Here is a 20470-nt window from a genome sequence, read left to right as displayed (position 1 = left end):
GTGCATAGATCCCCATGAATCAGGGATGAGGGGAGCTGCACTTGCCTGGGACTTGGAGGGAGAAACAGCTCTGGTAGAGCCACTCCTGACCACGTCAACCCGTCTGCAGCTTGCGAGAGGCTGTAATGTGTCTCGTAAATGTTGTCTGACATTTTATCCCCATTTTAAAAAATACCGAAAATAAGTTCACCAGGATCCACCCTCTGTTGTTAGCAGTGACTGTCAGCTAGAGGTGTAGGCGCTGACTCCGTGCACGCTCCGGGTCTGGAGCATCCGCAGGGAAAAACTAGCAGGTGCTTGGCACCCACCGGCAGCCAAGCTCCCCCAGTCCCCGCCTCGCCTCCCCCACCTCCCAAGCGCGCCACGTCCCCGCTCTTCCCCCTCTCTCCCAGCGCTTCCCCCTCCCCCACCTAACAGCTGTTTGGTGGCGCTTAGGACTTTTCCGGAGGGAGGGGGAGGAGCGGGGATGCGGCACGCTCAGGGGAGGAGGCAGAGAAGGGGCGGGGACTTTGGGGAAGGGGTGGAATGGGGGCGAGGGCGGTGCAGGGGCAGTAAGAGGCAGGACAGGGGCAGGGGGGTCGAGCACCCACCAGGCAGAGGGGAAGTCGGCTGGAGGCCCCCCCCCATGAAGGAGTCTGTGTCCTCACTGTCTTCCCAAAATGCTCCAAAGCCTCTCATGGACTTCTGGAAATTGGATACAGCCTGTAGGGCTGCAGAGGCAGGTTCACGTGCCTGCTTCACACTAGCACGTCTGCCTCCTGCACTTCCTCCTCCCTGCTCGTACGAAGCAAATCTCCCCACCTGGCATCCTGGCCCCGCCCCGCCCAGGCACTGAACCCGCCCACCCCAGGCACTGAACCCGCCCCGCCCAGGCACTGAACCCGCCCACCCCAGGCACTGAACCCGTTCCCGCCAGCGCTAGAGGCACAAGTCTGCACAGCTCAGGCTGAAGAGACAGATTCTCAAGCTGAGTGTGTCACCCGCTCACATCCTGTGGATGAGCCACACCGGGGGGACACAACTGACCAGCGGGGACGTACGCAACTGAAACAGGAATCATAGTTCAGTGATTCACACCATGCTTTACACATGCAGTTTTTCAGTGCAAAATCTGTTTTAAACAGGTCTTCATTGTGTGAATCACATGCAGTCAGACCATTGCCCCCCCACAGACCATTGCCCCGTCCACATATGGACTTGTCTGCACAGAAAAGCTGAACCACGTTAAGTCTACCAGTACAATTCCCCGAGCATGGATGCAGTTATACCAGTGTAAAGGTGCCTTGTACCTATACAGCTTATTCTGGAAAGGAAAGGAAAGGAGCTATCCTGCTATGAGGTATCTTTATATTGTGTGTCCATGCTACAGGGTTTGTGTAACCCACACACCTCCTGCGTGTGGTGTTCTGTCCCCTATAGTGGCACCGAGACCACCTAGAGATTAATGAGTCTGTTCTGTAGCCTTAGCTAAGAGCCATGTGGCTTTGAGCTCATGCGGGAGAGGCTCCTGTACTAGGCTCCAGAGGTCCCAGGTTCCATCCCAACGGCCTGTTGGCGTTACATTTGCACTAGAATGGAGTGTGGCTTAGTCACGCTGAAAGACAGTGTGGGGCAGTTGATAAGTTTGGGCTTTGGCCTCCTGGAGACCTGAGTTCTAAGCCTGCTTTGACTTTAACTGCCCAAGCTCTCTGTTTTAGAAATTGGGGAGGGAGGAGTGTTCAGCAGCTCTTCCCTAATTGTCCTCTAGGTTGCAGTTTGTGGTCTCCGTTAGAAGAGAGAAGAGTAACTCCTGGTCTTCTCTTTTCCAGCTCAAGGGGCTTTCTCCTAGGCCAGAAGCATGGGTAAGACAGAGGGAAGGCAGTCTGTCAGTCTCTCTCGAAGTGAGTGGCTGTGTTCACACTGCAGAAGATTTGTCAAATTAAAATTTGGTGTGTTCAACTTGGCACACATTTTCCATTTAGCTAAGAAGTTATAAATCTCTGTAGACAAACACTACCCCAGTGTAACTGATATTTCAGCACTCAGCACATGTGAACAAAGAACAAGACCCAGAGTGTTTTAGAGTTTCTTGCAAAAGGGATACAAAGAAAAATGAGACAATCCAGTGAAGAAAATTGCCAAAGGAGTGATTTTTAACTCTTATTTTTGTCTCTGTATTGAGTCATTTTTCATCAAACCACTGTGAAAATTTTAAATTGTGCTCAAATTTTATATTTTTTGTTTTTGTTTTTGCCATTTCAGTGAGATTTTTACAAAATAAAGATTTTCAATTGAAAACTGAACTCTGTGATACAACCTTAAGTATGAGGGAACTTTTGCTGCGTGCACCATAATTAAATTGATTGAATCTCCTTGGGGGAGGGAATCCTAAAACGCCCTAGAACTGTGACATTAGGCTTTACAAAGGGGATGGTTTTAAAAAAAGCTAGGCAAGAAGATTAAAGGGAAGAAATTAAGATCTTTATGAATCTAAAAGAATCTAAAATTGAGAAGAAAGCTAATTAATCAAATGGCGTCCCTGAACAAAGAAGGAAATGGGCAGATGAGGGGGAGGGAGCAAATTGGATCTATGGCAAGGCAAGGGGTATCCGTCAAGAAATGGAAATCCAGCCCAACTGAAGCCAAAAGAATGGACCAGGTAAAAGGAGGAATTGGGAAGCTTGGAAGAGCAGCTAGCCAGAGACGTAAGTAACTTGCTTTAAGTATATCAGCAAGAAGAGGCCTCAGAGAATGAGTGGGTCTGCTGGACTTTCAGGCAGTAAAGCATAGCTGAAGAGAAGGACATTGTGGGGAAGCTAGACAATTTCTCTGCCTCAGACTCCCCCGTGAGGAGAGACTGAAAAGATTAGGACTGTTTACAGAGGAGCCAAAGGGCATGTACACAATATAACTTTTGTCGCTCGGGGGTATGAATAAGCCAGCCCCCGAGCGACGTAAGTTACACTGACCTAAACGTCGGTGTGGGCAGTGCTATGTTGATGGGAGAGCTTCTCCCGCTGACATAGCTACCGCCGCTCACAGAGGTGGATTTATTATGCTGACAGGAGAGCTCTCTCCCGTCGGGATAGTGTCTCCCCCAGATGCGCTACAGCAGCGTCACTGCCAACATTCTAATCGCACAAAACAACATCCCACCCCCTTCCCTGAGGCCCCGCCCCTGCCCCTTCTCTGAGGCCCCGCCCCCTGCTCACTACATTCCCCCTCCCTCAGTGGCTCACTCTCACTCACTTTCACAGGGCTGGGGCAGGGGATTGGGGTGCGGAAAGGGGTGAGGGCCTTAACTGGGGGAGCGGGCTCTGACGTGAGACCAGAAATGAGGGGTTTGGAGTGTAGGAGGGGGCTGCAGGCTGGGGGGTGGGGCAGAGGAGTTCAGGGTGTGGGAGGGGGCTCTGGGCTGGGGCAGGGGGTTGGGGTGCAGGAGGGGGTGAGGGCTTCATCTGGGGGTGCAGGCCCTGGGGTGGAACTAGGGATGAGGGGTTTGGAGTGTCGGAGGGGGCTCTGGGTTTGGGGGGGGCTAAGCCAGCAGGTCCGGCTCCTAGGCGGAGGCATGGCAGGCGGCTCTGCGCGCTGCTCTCACCCGCAGGCACTGCTCCAGCAGCTCCCATTGGCCACAGTTCCCAACTAATAGGAGTGCGGAGCTGGTGCTCGGGTGGAGCGCCCTGACCGCGCTGCCTAGGAGCCAGACGTGCTGGCAGCTTCTGGGGTGCAGCGTGGAGCCAGGACAGGTAGGAACTAGCCTTGGACCCGCAGCTAGATGTGGGAGGGCTGAGACAGAGTGCGATCCACCCAGCAGAGACCTGCAGCACCGTGGCCTCGCTCTCCCCCCAACGGCCTCTTGTAGATGCTGAACTGGAAGGGTGAGTAGAATCCAAAGGCTGAGCAAGCAAACAGCGTCTCATGGAGAGTGTGACAGATTTCTCTTACCAATCTGCCTGAGGCCTCAGGTGCTCAGGCTGAAGCCACAGGATCTTTTTAGCAGAGGAGATGACGAAACACACCAAGTGTCTAAGTTTTAAAGCTTTATTAATAACATAATAAAATAACAGCGAAAAGTGATGGGTGCTCCCTACATCACTCAGAGGAAGGAAGAAAGCGTTAGTGCCCCAAGACCTAACCCACTTTCATACTCACACACGCTCTACCCACGGCTGGCCAAGCCTGGGTATAACGTAAGAAGAAGAGGAGGTAGGATGGACGGGAGTTCTGTCCTGGGCCCAGGTTGTCCGGGGTCCGCTGTAGTCTCTGACTTGCTTTGGCTCTCGGGAGGGTTTTTAAGTCCTGGGTTCTTTTGGGGGTGTTTTTGTTCAGGGCCCTTCGTTCCTAGTGCTCTTTGTACCAGTCCAAACTGGCTTTCTGTGGCCTTCTCAGCTTTTCCCAAAACACACCAGCTCCAGGGACGCACAGCTCTGCTTTACCTGCCCCCCGTCTCGCCTGTGTTTTCCATCTCTGCAGCCCTGGTTCGGTGTACTTTTTCTTTTCTCATGCCTGTTTGTGGCTGAGTGAGAGATAAACACCGCTGCAGATTTCCGTGACCTTGGACTGGGGTCAGCGTAGCGTCTTATCAGACTGAGCTCGCTGGCTACAGTATTGAGTTAACCCGTTCTCTGCTCTCTTCCTTCTTTCTCCTCTTGGCCTCTTGCTACCTGTAAAGGAATCTTCCATTCCACATTCACACCTTTGACCTTCCCTTCCCTCCCCCCAAAATGCTTTGCAATGCTTACAACCACAATAGCAACATACAATGCTGAATGAAAGGAGGTACAGGGGCTTGGGGGAATATTTTGGGGAAACGGCGACTCCAAGGGGCCCTTTTTCATGGATTTTTGTCTAAATCACTTGGTGGTGGCAGCAATACCGTCCAAGGACAAGGAAAGGATTTGTGCCTTGGGGAAGTTTTAACCTAAACTGTTAGAAATAAGCTTAGGGGGCTTTCATGTGGGTCCCCACATCTGTACCCCAGAGTTCAGAGTGGGGAGGAAACCCTGACAGTGACACATTCCACAAAGCGATCACTCTATATTTGACCTATCAGTCGTCATCTTCAAAGGAAACCTGAACACCATTTTCAATAGATGAGCCTGGGAGCTTGAATTTATAACCTTCCTAAACACTAAAAATTCTGGACTGAACAGAGAGGCTGGATTTATGGCTCATTACAACAATCGTAACTCACTAGCCCCCATTTTTGTCCTATGACTATAGGGGTGTTAACAGGCCACTTCACCTTGAAAGGTCCCTTGCAGTAAAAACTATCTGTTTGAGCTTATATTTCGCTGTGACACTCTGAGTACATTTCCCAGATCTGAAGAAGAGCTGTGTGTGGCTCGAAAGCTTGTCTCTCTCACCAACAGAAGTTGGTCCAGTAAAAGATATTCCTTCACCCACCTTGTCTCTCTAATATCCTGGACCAACATGGCTACAACAACACTGCATATTCCATCAGGATTGGCATTTGAAGTCAGGAGAACCTGTGCTCCCAAGTTGACAATCCTCCCTCAGGTGCCTAGGTATGGATTTAGGAGCCTAACTTTGGGCTCACAGTTTATGAAAAATTGTACCTCTGTGTGTGTCAGAGAAGTTTATACTAACTCTGTTACTTTATTAGAAAGATAAATAACTTTTATCTGAAGCAATTTTGTTTTGAAGTGATGGATTTTTATGCCACTATGAGAAAAGTTTTTAACAAACATACAATTTTAGATCCTGATGCTGCAAATATTTGTGCATAAGCTTGACTTCAAGTGCATGAGTATTCCCACATGGGGACTATTCACGTGAGTGAAGTTATAGGTCTGCTTTAGTCTGTGCGGAACAAGGGCCTTAATTTTGAATATTTTGATTTTTTGCCTGTAGTAGTTTTGTAAATTCCAAATAAGAAATCCCACCCATAGTAGCATTTAAAAACATTTATAACTTAGTTCATTATAAATATTAATCCATAGTTGCAATGATGGAATTTTTCAAATTAATTTTAGAGCCTAAACTTGATTTAAATCTGATTATTCAAACAAAAACGAACAAAACCCCACAAGTGATTCAAACCTCTCCGCTCTGAACCCACCAGAACAGAATTGAAGATTAGTGACCAGCCAACAGACTGCAGCGCCTCTTGAAAGGTGTGCTGCTCGGGGGCGGGGAAATCCAGCTGTTTCCTCCCAAAGAGAACCCCTTCCCTCTCTGTGCTGTCACCCCAATCCATCTCTGTCACACAGGATGGTCTGAGACAGAGAGTTTACTGAATAATCCCTGAACTTTTGCTCTCTTCTCTCCCACCCTCTCAACGGTGCTGCTGCTTTTCCTCTCTGAGGCTGTGCCATCTCCTCGGGGAGGAGAGTGAGGAAGGAGAATGGCGCTCACGGTACTCACCCGCGGGAGATGCAGCCAGCAGCAGCCAGGCACAAAATGGCTACTTAAGAGTTGCAGCTGCTTCTCTCTGCTGAATTTAAAGGACCAGTCGCAGAAAGGCATGATGGGACTGCCTGCCTGGCTGAGTTTGGAGAGGGGCTGGCTCATCTGGAATCAGGCTGAGTGCTTGCGTCTGGCTGAAGGCAGCAAGGCTGGGTTGTCGCAGCAGGGTGGGTGGAGGGCTTTGGCAGGCCTTGGCCCCCACCTGAAATGAAGCTGAACATTGAGAGTGACAATGGAGAGGGCAGGGGGGAGAGAAAGTTGTACTATGAAGGAGAAGCAGCAGTGGATGAGGAATGGTCTCAGATAAGGGAAAAGAAAAAGAGACTCGATCTGTCTGGATTTGAAGAAGGGATAAAACAAAAACAACATTTCCCAGCTGTCAAATCAGTGAGGGAAGAGGTGCAAATAGGAGATGTTAACCCCCCTGAAAATGGCAGAATGGAGAAAGCGAAGCGCTGGTGACCTACAGAGTTAAAAGAACGCAGGGTGGAGATCTAGGGATAGGATGTACACATGGAGCAAGCTGAAAAACTTCTTAAAACTGCAGCCTTAGGGAAAACGAAAGTTACTTGTCAACTGCCTAAATCCCTGATGCGAGCAAAAGGGGTTAAATCTGGAGTGTTTGTTAAATGGCTGCTTGGTAGGGGGGAGAGTAAACCAGCCATTTATGGCTCTATGCATAACACTTGAACTTCTGGATAGGGTCCAATGAGGTGTCAGTCTTTTTGGTTAAACCATAAATTCCCGCCTACTCCCAGTGAGGTGCTATAATTGTCAAAGGTTTGGACACGCAGCAGCGATTTGAAAGGGTGCAGTTAGGGGCAGTAAATGTGGAGGAAATCACCCATACAAGAACTGTGTAGAAGGAACAGAACCTAAGTGCAGCAATTGCGGGGGAAAGCACCGTGCAGCATATAAAGGATGTGCAGTAGCAGAGTGACCTAGAGAAATACAAAAAATTAAAATCATTCAAAAAATATCATATGTGGAGGCTACCAAAAGGTACCCCCGCTGCAGGAAATAGGAAAAGAAAAACACTCAAGTAAGAGAAAAGATGCACTGGGCAGCAGAACACATCTGTGGTCAGGGAGACTAGGCGAGGAATGGGAGAGGATGTATTGCTTGTAGGAAAAGGAGACGTTTATAGCATTCATTATAGAAGTAATTAACTGCACCTTGCAAAAGGGGGGAAATGAAAGGATTAAAATCATAGCAGCAGAAAAATATCTAAAGACAGACAACCTTGATAGACTGCAGTCATGTGATTTTAAATGAAGATAATACAGCTTAAATAATATGGTTTTAACGATCCTTAGCTGGAATGCATATGGTTTAATGATGCGTGGGCAGGAATTTAAGAAAGCCATCTTTGAAATGATAAAAAAAGCCTGAAGTAATATGTGTGCAAGAAACATAGCTAATAAGTAAATTTATGATCAATCTGCCAGGACATGATACACTCCAGAGAATCTACCTGTCTATTTAGAAAAGAGGGACGTAGTTACATCAAAATGGATGTGCAGAAACTAAGTTTTGAATATAATGCTATTGAGATTCCCATGCAGAACGAAAACACTTATATACAGATTTATAATGTTTATAATCCATGTAAAATTAGTTATTTTAGAATTAGAAAAACTGGTTAATAATGTCAAAAACCCATTCATAATTTGCAGAGACTTTAATGGTCACAATGATCAATGCGGAAGTAAGAAAACTGACCTAAGTGGTAAATGCTTAGAACAATTTACAGTACGCATCATCTGGGAATACTGAATACAGGCTCACGTCCTAGCTTTAATTCAGTGGGTGGATCCTTTTCTGTTTTGGTTTTGGGAATTGTGATAAATAATATAGCTAGGAAATGCAGCTAGGAAATTCATGAAGAAAATGGAATGGAAAGTGATCACTTCCCGACATTTATTGAGTACCATGGCTGAGAAAATGTCAAAAACACAGAGTTCCTAGCTGGATTTTTTCAAAAAGTTGATTGAGGCCTTGTCAGGATTAAATGTGACGAATATTTATGTAGTAACTATTCAAATGATAGGGTTGCCAACTCTCCAGGATTGGCCTGGAGTCTCCTGGATTCGGCATTGATCTCCCAGTGACTACTGAATGCAATCTGAGAGATTTTAATAGGCTATTTTTAGAAAATGACATTGTCATGTTGGGGGGGGAGGGGGAATCTCCCAAAATAGTTGGTAACCCTATCAAGTGACAATCTAGGAGATCCTGTAACAACATAATACAAGGAATTACTGTATCGCAGAACTGATCTGGCCATCTAAAACACATCAGATTGACCCCAATTTAGAAACCCAGTTCCCTGGTGGAATGAGGATTGCACATTATTGATCAGAGACAGAAATAAGACATACAAGTAAGTAAAACACACAATGAATAGTAAAGACTTAATCAATTATAACAGATGTAAAGGGTGGCAGAAAAGTTTATCCAAAAGACAAAAACAGAAAGTTGGAGAAATTTGTGGGAAATTGAACAAAATTTCAAAGCATTCAGAAATATATACGCAAAGTCAAAGAATGAACAGAATTTGAAGTCAAAGTAAATGTAAACCGGGGCTTTATGTAAGCAATAAAATTGAGGTCTCCAGCGTGGGAAAGGCAGACACTTTAGCAAAAGAATTCCAAAAGGTCAGTAGTCATATGAATCAAAGTCATGACTTTTGTGAGGCAAAAAAAGGAGGTTTATTGAGGAAAACGATGAACTGTGAAATGGCTGGAGAGAATGTGATGATGTGTTAAGCAAAAATTGTAGTATGCAGGAGCTTATTGAAGCCATTAGAAAAAGGAAAAATACAGCTCCGGGTAAAGAGACGACCAGTAATAAATGCTTCAACACTTCTCAGAAGGGCGTAAGAGTCCACTGTGGTTATAGAGCGATCTATGGCGTAAAGCATTGCTGCCAATTGAATGGAAACAAGCAATGGTGATACCAGTTCGGAAACCCAGCAAGGAACACACAAAAGCTAATGCTTATAGGCCTATTGCCCTCTAATCCGGGGAGGAGGTCCTGGCAAAAAGGATACAGGTGAGACTAGTGGAGTATTTGGAAAAAAGCAATGTTATAACTGAGGTCCAAAGTGGTTTCAGAAAAGGAAGATGCACAGTTGACCATATAGTGAGACTAGAAACAGAGATACAAAAAGGCATAAGGACTAAGAACTTTACAATAACAGCCCTCCTGGACACTGAAAAAGCACTTGACATGCTAAGGAGGGAAGGCCTCCTATGTACAGTAGTTAAAACTGGAATAAAAGGGAGAATTTTTTGGTGGCTAAGGAATATCTTAAGTGACAGAACTACACAAGTAGTCAAAGTGGGAATAACTTTATCAGAAACTTACAAGCTTACAAATGGAACTCCACAAGGGAGTATTATCAGCCCTGCTTTGTTTTCCTTTATGCTAAATGACCTCCTGGAAAGCATGCAGATGGGAATAAGTATTTCCCTTTTCGCTGACAACTGTGTGATGGGACTAAGCATAAAAGGCTTAAAGTAATCAAAGAATAGATAAATGAGGCATTCCAGAGAATTTCCAAGTGGGGAAATGATTGGAGATTTAAATTCTCACTTGCAAAAACTAAGGGAATGCTTTTAACCAGGAAGAAAATTAGGGAAGACTGGCACTTATATCTTTATGGTGAAAAAAATCAGGTAGTTCAAAAGTTTATGTTCCTTGGAGTAGAGTTGGATGATAAATTAACTTGAAAAGGTCACATAGATAATATCATGTAAAAGTAGGATGAACATACTGAAAAGTGTAGCTGGGAACAAATCGGATGCAGATAAGATGGTATTGATGATGCTGTAGAGAGCGTTGATAAAACCAGTTTTAGACTACAGATGCCAAACTTTTGGTACAGCCTCAAAAACAACTGTTGGAAACTTGGAACCGCTCCTGCCAAACTTCTGTGCTTGACATGTGATAAGACCAGAATGTGTGCTGCAAAGAGCCACTGAAGGAGCACCTCTGAATCTAAGGATGACACGATTAGATTTAACCTTCCGGGGAGAGAGAAAAGGGAATCATGAAAATGGAAGTGCACATCAGATTTATGAGGATTGCTGGGAGCTTAGTAGACAAATTATATGGGTTGCCACAGACTTCCTCATACTATCAGGGTCAAAAATGGGTTAGGAGATATATAAAAGAAAAATTGAGAGAACTAAAAAATTGTAGTTATGGGAAATCAAATTATAGCTGGAGACTTATTCCCCATTTGTGGATTTGGAATTGTACGGCAAAAACAAGGGGAGCAAAAAAACACCCATGAGATTTCTGAATTTATGAAAAATGGAGCCAGCTTTGCCAAGTCTACACAGATGGATCAAAAGATGACAGCCTGGGTAGAGTGGGAACAGCCTTCTGCGTTCCTAGTCTTGGAATCCAGAAATCTAAAAGGCTATCAAATTATGTAGCCATTCTGATGGCTGAACTAATGGAGATAATGTTGAAACTAACCTAGATTAGAGATATGCAACTGGCTGCAACTGTCATTTTATCTGATTGCTTGTCAAGCATTATGACAAGCAGACAGGGACTTAGGAAAGCCAATATGACATAATAAGTGAAATAGTGTTCCTAACTATGGTAATAGCAAGCCGCTATCTGTGTAACAATAGCATGGATTCTGGCACATATCAGAATACCTGGAAATGAAATAGTTGACAAAGCAGCAAACCATGCTCTAAAAAATGAGGAGGTGGATATTAAGATACCCTTAAGTAGACAAGAATTTAAAGGTTTGGTCACGAAGGAGCTTGTGAGGAATGGCTGGAACTACAGACTAAGGAAACAAAAGGATGAAAGTTCTATGATGTATGCTCAAAAACCAAAGATAATACTATACTCCACACTCATGTTAGAAAAAGTGAAATAGTCATTTTTAAAGTGTTAAATGATAAGTTAAACTGATTAAAAAGACAAAGGTGGGCTGTGTAATGTGTGCAAAACCAAAGAAACCCGATCATGGTCTATGGCATTGTGCACAATATTCTACGGAAAGAAAGTTTCTTTACGAAAAATGGAGTAAAATCAAAGATTTTTCCCTGTAGGGACTAGTGAGAATGTAAGAAAAATGGAATAGTATACACACAAAAGGCTGGCTGTGTTTACTGAAGGATACTACACTGAGTGAAAGAATATATATTTTTAAAAAAACCTTGGCTAAAAATGCATGAAGAAAATGGCGCTCATAGCCTCGTTTGATGAGGCTGTTGCACCAAAAAACAAAGACAAAGGCATGCTGGGGAAAAGCTGCCTGCAAGAAGGCAGCCTGTACTGTGCAGAGTTAGTTGGGGCCAGGATTTTGCATACCGCGGCTATCGCATATCCTGCAAGTGAGAGAGCCAAGAAGTGGCAGCACTTTTGGGGGATGGGGGTTGCAGTGAGAGCAGCAGCATCAGGTGCCCAAGTTTTCTGGAATCTCCTCTTCTCTGGAGGAGATACAGGTATTCGGGAGTCTGCTGGGGCAGGGAATGGACTAAGATCACCAACTCATTCTGCATAGGCCTGGAGCAGCTGTTCATTGTGATGATTTTCCATTGCTACCACCTTGGGCACCTGCTCTGTTTGTGACATGGGTATTAGCATGGAAATCTGATAGCTTCCTAAAGCTAGGAGGTTTATAGTGTGGCTACAAGTGTTTATTTTCTGTTAAAAGAAAAGACTTGAACTCCAATTCTTGAATGTTCAAACAGCCGTTCCAGCTGTATCCCAATTACAATAGAGCCGTATGATCTCTTCCCAAAGTAACATTATTGTGTTATTTTTAAATAAGCTGGTTTGCGGCTGTTTGAACATGGAATCGGAAATCTGGGGCTGCTCTAGAATAATTCACAGCCTAAAAGTAGGTACTTGGCCAAGAGAGAAAAAGTCTCTGTATTAGTCCCAACTGCTGTTAAGTAGCACCTAGTGCTCTTTGTAAGGGCTTGGTGGTTTTTGGCTGAGTGTGTGTCTCATTAACAACCAGCTTTTGGCCAAAAGAAATAACATTTTCTCACCCAAAGACTTGTATAAGACCAGATGGCCCCAAGTGTCTGGAAGTAGGTCTTGGCAAACATGAAGTTCTTGAAAGTAGGATTTTCTAGGATTTATTTCTGATGAAACATAGCTGCTGGTTTGATGTAGCCAACTTGGGGTTTTTTGGTTTTTTTTCTTCCAGTTTCAAGTCATGTTGTGTTATTACTCATAAGGCCAAGTGTATTGTCTGTTTAATATGTGACAAAGGGAAAGAGTCTCTGAGCCAAAGAGCTGACAACATTTTTAAACACCTGAGGACTGTTAAACAGGCAAATTTGATCAATTAATTTTTCTAGAGTGTGCCTTAAGCTTTGTAAGAACAGCAGTGCTGCTTGCTGCGATGCGACTTTCCCTAGTCCTGTGGGAATGGGAGGCTGTGACTCGGCCCTCTGACGTCTTGCAAGACATGTTTGCGATGAGAGGGAGGGATTTTTCGTTATGGAAATTTTCCTGCTCTTCTATGTGAAAGTGACAATATTGAACTTCAGCTGGAAGGTTTAATAGCCTCGGATCCAAGGATGGGTTAGTTTACACTAGAAGTGCTCCAGCAGGTCCATTATTGTTCGGGTAACCGTGTGCTAGCTGCTCGCCACGGATCTAGGAGGACGGTCCCTGCCCTGAAGAGATCACAGCCTGAAAGACAAGAAGTGGCTGAGAGGTAGGGGAGAGCAGGCACACACACTCAATGTAAATGCCCCTCACACCTACTGGTTGTTAGCTGGCTATTTGCTTGTAGGCAGCATGACTGAAGTGGGTCTTGTGACAAAGTTCCTCCTCTATCTTGGTGGGTCCTGCGCTTATTGGCAGATTTTCTTGCCGCAGAGATTCACCATGTGGGTTGGGGAACAGCCAACAGCCAGAGACCTTCCCCTCTGGAAGAACCCACAGTCCAGGTCAATTGGGAGGTTTGGGCGGAACCCGGGCCCGCCCTCTACTCCAGGTTCCAGCCCAGGGCCCTGTGGACTGCAGCTGTCTATAGTGCCTCCTATAACAGCTGCATGACAGCTACAACTCCTTGGACTACTTCCCCATGGCCTCCTCCAAACACCTTCCTTATTCTCACCACAGGACCTTCTTCCTGGTGTCTGATAACGCTTGTGCTCCTCAGTCCTCCGGCAGCACACCCTCTCACGCTCAGCTCCTTGCACCTCTTGCTCCCAGCTCCTCACACTCACACCACAAACTGAAGTGAGCCCCTTTTAAAACCCAGGTGCCCTGATTAGCCTGCCTTAATTGATTCTAGCAGCTTCTTCTTAATTGGCTCCAGGTGTCCTAATTAGCCTGCCTGTCTTAACTGGTTCTAGCAGGTTCCTGATTACTCTAGTGCAGCCCCTGGTCTGGTCACTCAGGGAACAGAAAACTACTCATCCAGCGACCAGTATATTTGCCCTCTACCAGACTCCTGTACCCCACTGGTCTGGGTCTGTCACAGTCTAAATGAGACATTTGAATGATGGAGAGGGGGCCTGGCTTATTAACTGAGGAAGGTCCATTCCTTGCCTGGGGCAGGATGGCCGAGAGCACAGAGAGTGGTAGGGGCATCGGAGTAACCAGGCTGGCCCTATGGGCAAAGCCACAGGGTGGGAAGGTGATGCAATAACAGACAGAATCAGTTACCAGACTGTGCGTAAGAAAACTGCGCACCTTCCGCACCAGCAAGGCCTTCGGGGGACCTAGCTGCTACTCTGGAGGCCATGTTTCAGCGTGGGAGCCGTGTTAGTCTGTAGCCGCAAAAAGAACAGGCGTCCTTGTGGCACCTCAGAGACTAACACATTGATTTGAGCATAAGCTTTCGTGGGCTAGAACCCACTTCATTGGATGCATGTAGTGGAAAATACAGTAGGAAGATATATATATATATATATATATATATATATATATATATATATATATATATATATATATATATACACAGAGAACATGAAACAATGGGTGTTACCATACACACTATAAGGAGAGTGACCAGTTAAGGTGAGTTTTTATCAGCAGGAGAGAAAAAGAACTGTTTGTAGTGGTAATGAAAACGGCCCATTTCCGGCATGTCTCTCTGGAGAGGAGTGGCTGTTCTTGACTTAGTCTTAAGTTATACACTGGAGTTAACTCAAGAATTAACAGTAGTCCAGTCACTAAGTAACAGTGACCACAACAGAGATGGATTCAACATACTGGGTGGGGGGGCGACCAAAAAGTGACATGGTGACTCAGAACTTTAGAAAGGGAGATTTCAATCAAATGAAAGGGCCAATCAAAAAGGCCCTAAAGTTAAAAATAAAGTAAAACCCTTAGCTGTGGCTTAGGTGCTATTAAAAAAACAAAGCCAGTCATCTCAGAAGGCCCATGTGCTGAACCAAAAGTGAACCAGGAAATCTAAGCGTAAAACCAGTCGACCTAAACGGCAGGTCCAAGAGGCTACTGATGCCAGACAGAAATCCTTCGACATTTGGAAGTGAAGCTATGAAACAGGAGGATGAATTACAGCAGGCAATGTGCTAGAGGGAACCACGATGGCTTCCAGGCAGCGAAGAGCTAACGGTATAAGAGCAAATAAATGTTTCAAACGTCTCAGAAGCAGGAAGCCTACAAAGAATCAGTCCAGCTGCTGGATCACTGGGGCTAAACAGCAATTAAGGGAGACAAAGACATTGCTGGGAGATGGAATAATTTCTTTGCGGGAGTCTTCATCCCAGGGGAAATTCCATCCCCAGCCTGCTCTTTTACAATAACGAAGATGAGGTTCTTTCAGAGACTGAGATGTCAGAAGAACCGGGAGGTCCTTGAAAAAGCAGGAGGTCCCCAGGCCAAAATGGTCCATCCAAAGGTTCTGAAGGAGCCAAAGTATGAAGTGGCCAAACTGCTCACTAAAATGGGCCCCTATTCCAGGGGCTTGGAGGGTAGCTAATGCTGAACCTGTATTTAAAAAAAGGCTCTAGGGCCAATCCAAGGAGTTGCAGACTCCAAACCCTTAGAGTTGTAGCTGACTGACCCAATCATTAAAAACAGAATAATAAAACACCTACAAGATCGTGCTACAACGGGGCCTGACAGCACAAGGGAAAGAAACTGCCTCTCATTAATCTGTTACAATTCGCTGATCAGGTCAGTAGAGTTGTGGATAAGGGAGAACCACCTGACATAACATACTTGGACTTTCAAAAGGCCTTCAACAAGGTCCGGCACAACAGGCTATCCAAGAAGCTAAGTCCCCATGGGGTGTGAGGGAAAGTATTGTCCTGGTTCAGAAACTGGCTAGGAGACAGCTAACAAAGTGTAGAAGTAAATGGTCTTTGTTTCACCCTGGCAAAAGGTAAATAGAGGGGGCATCAGGTTCCATATTGTGTTGTTTAATATGTTTATTAATGATCTAAATAAGGGGGTGAGCAGCGAGGTAGCAACATTTCCAGATGACACAAAAAGTTACTCAGGTCAGTCAAAGCCAGAGAAAATGATGAGGAACTTCAGAGGGACCTGACCAAGTGAAGGGAAAGGGAAAACACAAAGGCAAATGAAGTTCAGCATTGCTAAATGCAAGTAATGCATTTATTGGAGAGAAAAATTTAAACTACTCTTACACCTTACCGGGTTCTAAATTAGCTGTATCAGTTCAGGAAAGGGACCAGGATGTCACTGCAGACAGCAGAATGGAGAGCTCTGTATCGGTGTGAGCTGAAAAGCCAATGAGATGCTACGGTGCAGAAGGAGTGGGAAGGGGAATAACAGAAAATACTATCATGCCTTTTAATTATTGGTGCAGCCTGAGCCGGATACTGTGTGCAGGACCAGTCACTCAGCTGAAAACATATACTGCAAAATTAGAGGGGATTCAGAGAAAGGCAACAAAAGTTATTAGGTCCCTGGGAAGACTCTTAGAAAGGCGATGAATAAATGGGGACATCACAAAAGTTCATAACATGATGAGTGTTATAGAGAAGATAGATTCTGTGTGTCTGATAATACAAGAACAAGGGGCCAGTCAGTGTAATTAACAGATCGCAAATTCAAAACTGATAAAAGGAAATACTTTTTCACGTATTGTGTAATTAGTCCGTGGAACTTACTGCCACATAAAGTCACTGAGGTCACAAACTTAGCAAGATTAAAAACAAGATTGTACATTTACATGGATAAGAATAATCACAGTTATAGCAGTTAATGCTAACGCACTTTGGAAGGGATACTAAGTCTAGTGCTTCAGGGCTTAAGCCGATCTCTTAACTATTAGGCCTCAGGAGGTGAGCTAATGCGGTGGGGGAAGAGGGGAAATGATCCCAAATATGCCTGATGTGAAGTTTCTTGCACCTTCATCCAGGGCATCTGGTTCTGGCCACTCTCAGAGACAGGATGCTGGACTGGATGGACCTCAGGTCTAACCTAGCCTGGCAGTACCTGGGATTCTCTCCATATCTCTCTTTCCTTTGGTTTGGAGCTGGTGGGTTTCCCAGCTCAGTGTCCATTGGGGAGGGGAGTTGTCACTGCTCAGTCCCCACTCTAGACAGTCTGTTCCAAGCTCCTACTTCTCGCATTCCTCTGCTTCGGCAGCAGCTGAACATCACTGAACCTAGATCTCCTCCAGGAGGGCACTGGGGCTTCCTACAGATCCCAGCACGGCGTCAGACCCAGCCCTCATGCCCCACCCATTTGAGGAAGAAGCACAGAGGCTTAACAAATCTGTCTAGATTTCTTCCCCAGGAAGCGTGCATCCTGGCTGTTCCTTTCCCCTCCCCTCTTATTAGGGAGATAAGGAGGTGGCTGTAGGGCGCACGGGACTTAACAGGTGCAGTCGGATGGGGTGCAGTGCCAGCCATCCCCAGCTGGGTCAGAAATACTCGGCTCTGCCGTTCAGCCTGTGGTCTGTGCTGTGCAGCTCTCCCCCAGCCAGGTAACACCGCGTTGCTTTCCGTTGGGTGCAGGGCGGCCTGTTTCGCCTCGGAAGTGCTTTGTTGTCATCTTGTGCACACAGCGGAGATGCGGGTGCCTTTACTTGGTCTGGGGGCGAGAGCGGTAAGAGGGTTACGGGTGGAGCAGGGCTGGGTAGCCTTGTAATTCTCAAGGCTGAGCACGTGAGAGTCCCGCTGGGAGTAGAGTAGAACTGCCCACCCTCCCGCAGCTCGCTAGTGAGTTACACGGGCTCTGTCCATGCCCAGCGCTGGCCCAGCGTGCGCCTGCCCGCGGGTGCTCACGGGATTCAGCTTTTCCCAGGGAACCAGGTTCAGTCAGGCCTGAGGCTTCAGTTTGCCAGTGGGGTGACCTAACCCACTCCCCACCCAAGAGGGCTGTGCTCCCAGCCGGGCTCAGGGTCGGGCCCAGGCCCCCGGCATCCTCACCACTGGTCAGAAGCATCAGCAGATTCCTGCCATCTGGCCCAGAGTAGAGAAGGGCCCTGCAGGAGGGTCTCATTCGCCCACTGAAAGCAGGGGTAGGAAGAGCTCCCGGGTACCTTCAACAGGCACCTTTCTCCTCCAGGCCAGGTGTGGCTTCTCAGCTTTCCCCTTGTAGCTGCCTGGCCTGTTCTTTCCCTGGCAGCGTAACTCAAAGGCTCTGGCAAGAAGGAAAGCGAACCGATCCCCCTGACATTGCAGCCCAAGCGAGCACAGAACCCCTGGCTTCAGAGCAGCCTGACCACCGGCCCCCGAGGCACAGGCTCCGCTGAAGGCCTTTCCCTCAGGCCTGGCTAATGCCTCTGCCTTCTCACACCCCATGAAGGGATTTAACCCCTTCGCTCCCAGCCGGGCAAGGGTTGGCACAATCGGTCACAGGTATAAAGCAAATCCAAGTGGCAGTCAGACTTCGCAGCAAGAGAGTGGGATCCCCGGTTATCCCCATATCCTGTGTGGCATGGGTCATGGCTGCACTGCCTGTGACCAGAGGGGCCTCTGAGTGTTCTACTGAGCACTAAGGAACCCAGGCCAACGTTGCAAGAGCATTCGCCCCTGGGAGCCCAACGGGCGCCACAGAGGGGCTGAGCACATGCGGTAGCTGCCAGTGGGCGCTCAGCATCTCTGAAGATCAATGCCCAGTATCTCAAGTGGGGCACTCAGACAGAGCAGCTTCTTTTGAAAACTTGGGCCCTAAAGTCGGCGCAAATGACCCAGAGTAGGAGCGAGGAAGAGACTCCCACAACTCCTGCAAGAAATCAGCCCACTGGCGCCGGGGGCTCAGTGCAGGGGAGTCTGACGCTCGGCCTGTTCTGTGTGAATCGTGTCTGGTTTCACTGGGTGCTTTATCCCTCTGCCTCCTGCTAGTTTTCTTAGATGGGGGCTCCAAGGCAGGGCACTGCCACAGTTCTGGTTGGTTATTTGTCCTGCTCCCAAGGCCCACGCCAAGCCGCGCCTCCCACCCAGTTCCGGGCTGGTGCTCACGGGGGGGAGCTCTGGGTCAGGTTCTGTACCAGCCCAGATCGCCCAGCTATGGCAGTGCTGTGCTCGCCTGCTGCCTTTCTGCAACCCTCGTGCAGCAGGTCTGAGGTATCGCCTCACCGCCTGCTGGCACAGAGCTCACTCGCGTTCTAGCCCGGCGCGCCCAGCAGCTGTGTGGAGCTGCTCTCCATGCCCGGGTATTTCCTGAGGAGCCCATCTGGCAGAGAGAACGCGGGCCTAGGAAGGGACACTTCGGTCCCTCAGCCCCATCGGCCTAGGGAGTCTCCCTGCTGAGGCCTGGGTGGAGAAAGATGCCGCCCAGAAGCCCCCCCCAGCTGCCGGGGGATTCCATTCCTGTTCTGTTCCCTTTCGACAGGTAAATCGCACCTGGCCATCGTGCAGCGGGTGAACAACGAAGGGGAAGGAGACCCGTTCTATGAGGTGATGGGGATCGTCACGCTGGAGGATGTCATTGAAGAGATCATCAAGTCCGAGATCCTGGATGAGACAGACCTTTACAGTCAGTGTCCCAGACCAGATACTGGGATGAGGGGAGCCGGGATAGGGCCTAGCTAGCTAGATTAGACAGACAGCTTGCTCAGAGAAACAGAGTCAGCCTGAGCAGCCAGGAATTAATTTCCTGAGGAGGGGAATGTATCCGTCCTGCCACAGGCCCTGCATGTCCTCCACAGCACAGAGTGTGCGGCATGAAAATAACAAGCACAGCCTGAGACCCATCCTTGCCCTCCTGCGATTCTGGCACCTCACCTGCAGACGCTGCGTGTCCGGCGCAGTCACACTGCATGTCCCAAGCCCCTGTGCCTGGCATGGTCCCTCGGCTGTACGGGAAGGGAGCGATGCAAGTGCTGACTGACTCGGCCCGGTGCTTTCAGTGCACAGACTTGCAGGTATCAAGGGAAATTCCTGAGAGGAGGGTGGATCTGGCTGGGGAACTGTCTCCTCAGGGCGGGGTGGGAGCTCCATTGCTTGGATCTTTTAGAACTGGACTGGCCAAGGCACTAGAAAACAGCCTGAAGGGAACAATCCGGCCCTGGCAGCTGGGCGGCAGGGATGGACTGGAGGGGACCAAACAGGTCTAGATCTTCCGGCTGGCCCCTGTGGGTCTGGAGGCAGCAGCTAGGCTCCAATCTCAGCTGCTCAGACGCCGTGGGGACGAGCACAGTGTAAATGTCTCAGGTCTCGGCTACGCTGGTGTAATTCGAGGTTCAGTTGTGTTCCAAGCTGGCCTTAAGCAGTATTGTCCCAGGCACGTAACCGTGCCGCTCTCCACCCCTGCAGCAGACAACCGAAAGAAGGAGAGGGCGCTGCACCAAGGCAGGAAGCCGCACGACTTCTCCATCTTCAGGCTCTCAGACAGTGAGATGAAGGTGAAGATCTCCCCTCAGCTGCTGCTGGCCGCGCACCGCTTCATGGCATCAGGTACCAGCACCCCCTGTGCCTCGTGAACGGAGGCCCAACACCCCCAAGCACAAGTGCCCTGGGGGCTCTCAGGACCCTTCCCACAGTATTGCCAACTCTCCACCACCAGGGTCTTGTGCTCTGCTGCCTCGTGGATTTCATCCACTTCCTTCCCCCCAAGGAGGGGTTCCCCTTTCACCTCCTTCCTGGGGACTCGGACCCATGGGGGTCACAGACTCCCC

General features: G+C 47.8%; 1 protein-coding gene across 6 annotated transcripts in view; it reads left to right on the top strand.

Moving 5' to 3' along the window:
• The window catches only part of CNNM1 (cyclin and CBS domain divalent metal cation transport mediator 1), a 56400-nt gene that overhangs the window by 15602 nt on the left and 20328 nt on the right, over nucleotides 1-20470 (top strand). For all 6 annotated transcript variants that reach the window (XM_065552733.1, XM_065552731.1, XM_065552730.1 and 3 more), the window contains exons 2-3: nucleotides 19186-19329; nucleotides 20109-20249. In XM_065552733.1, the coding sequence (XP_065408805.1) occupies nucleotides 19186-19329; nucleotides 20109-20249 (285 nt within the window). The remainder of the gene's footprint in view (nucleotides 1-19185; nucleotides 19330-20108; nucleotides 20250-20470) is intronic.

This window comes from Chrysemys picta, chromosome 7, assembly GCF_011386835.1.
Source record: "Chrysemys picta bellii isolate R12L10 chromosome 7, ASM1138683v2, whole genome shotgun sequence".
NCBI lineage: Eukaryota > Metazoa > Chordata > Testudines > Emydidae > Chrysemys > Chrysemys picta.
The sequence above is the reverse complement of the archived record's forward strand: the minus strand, read 5'-3'. Positions and strand labels throughout refer to the sequence as shown.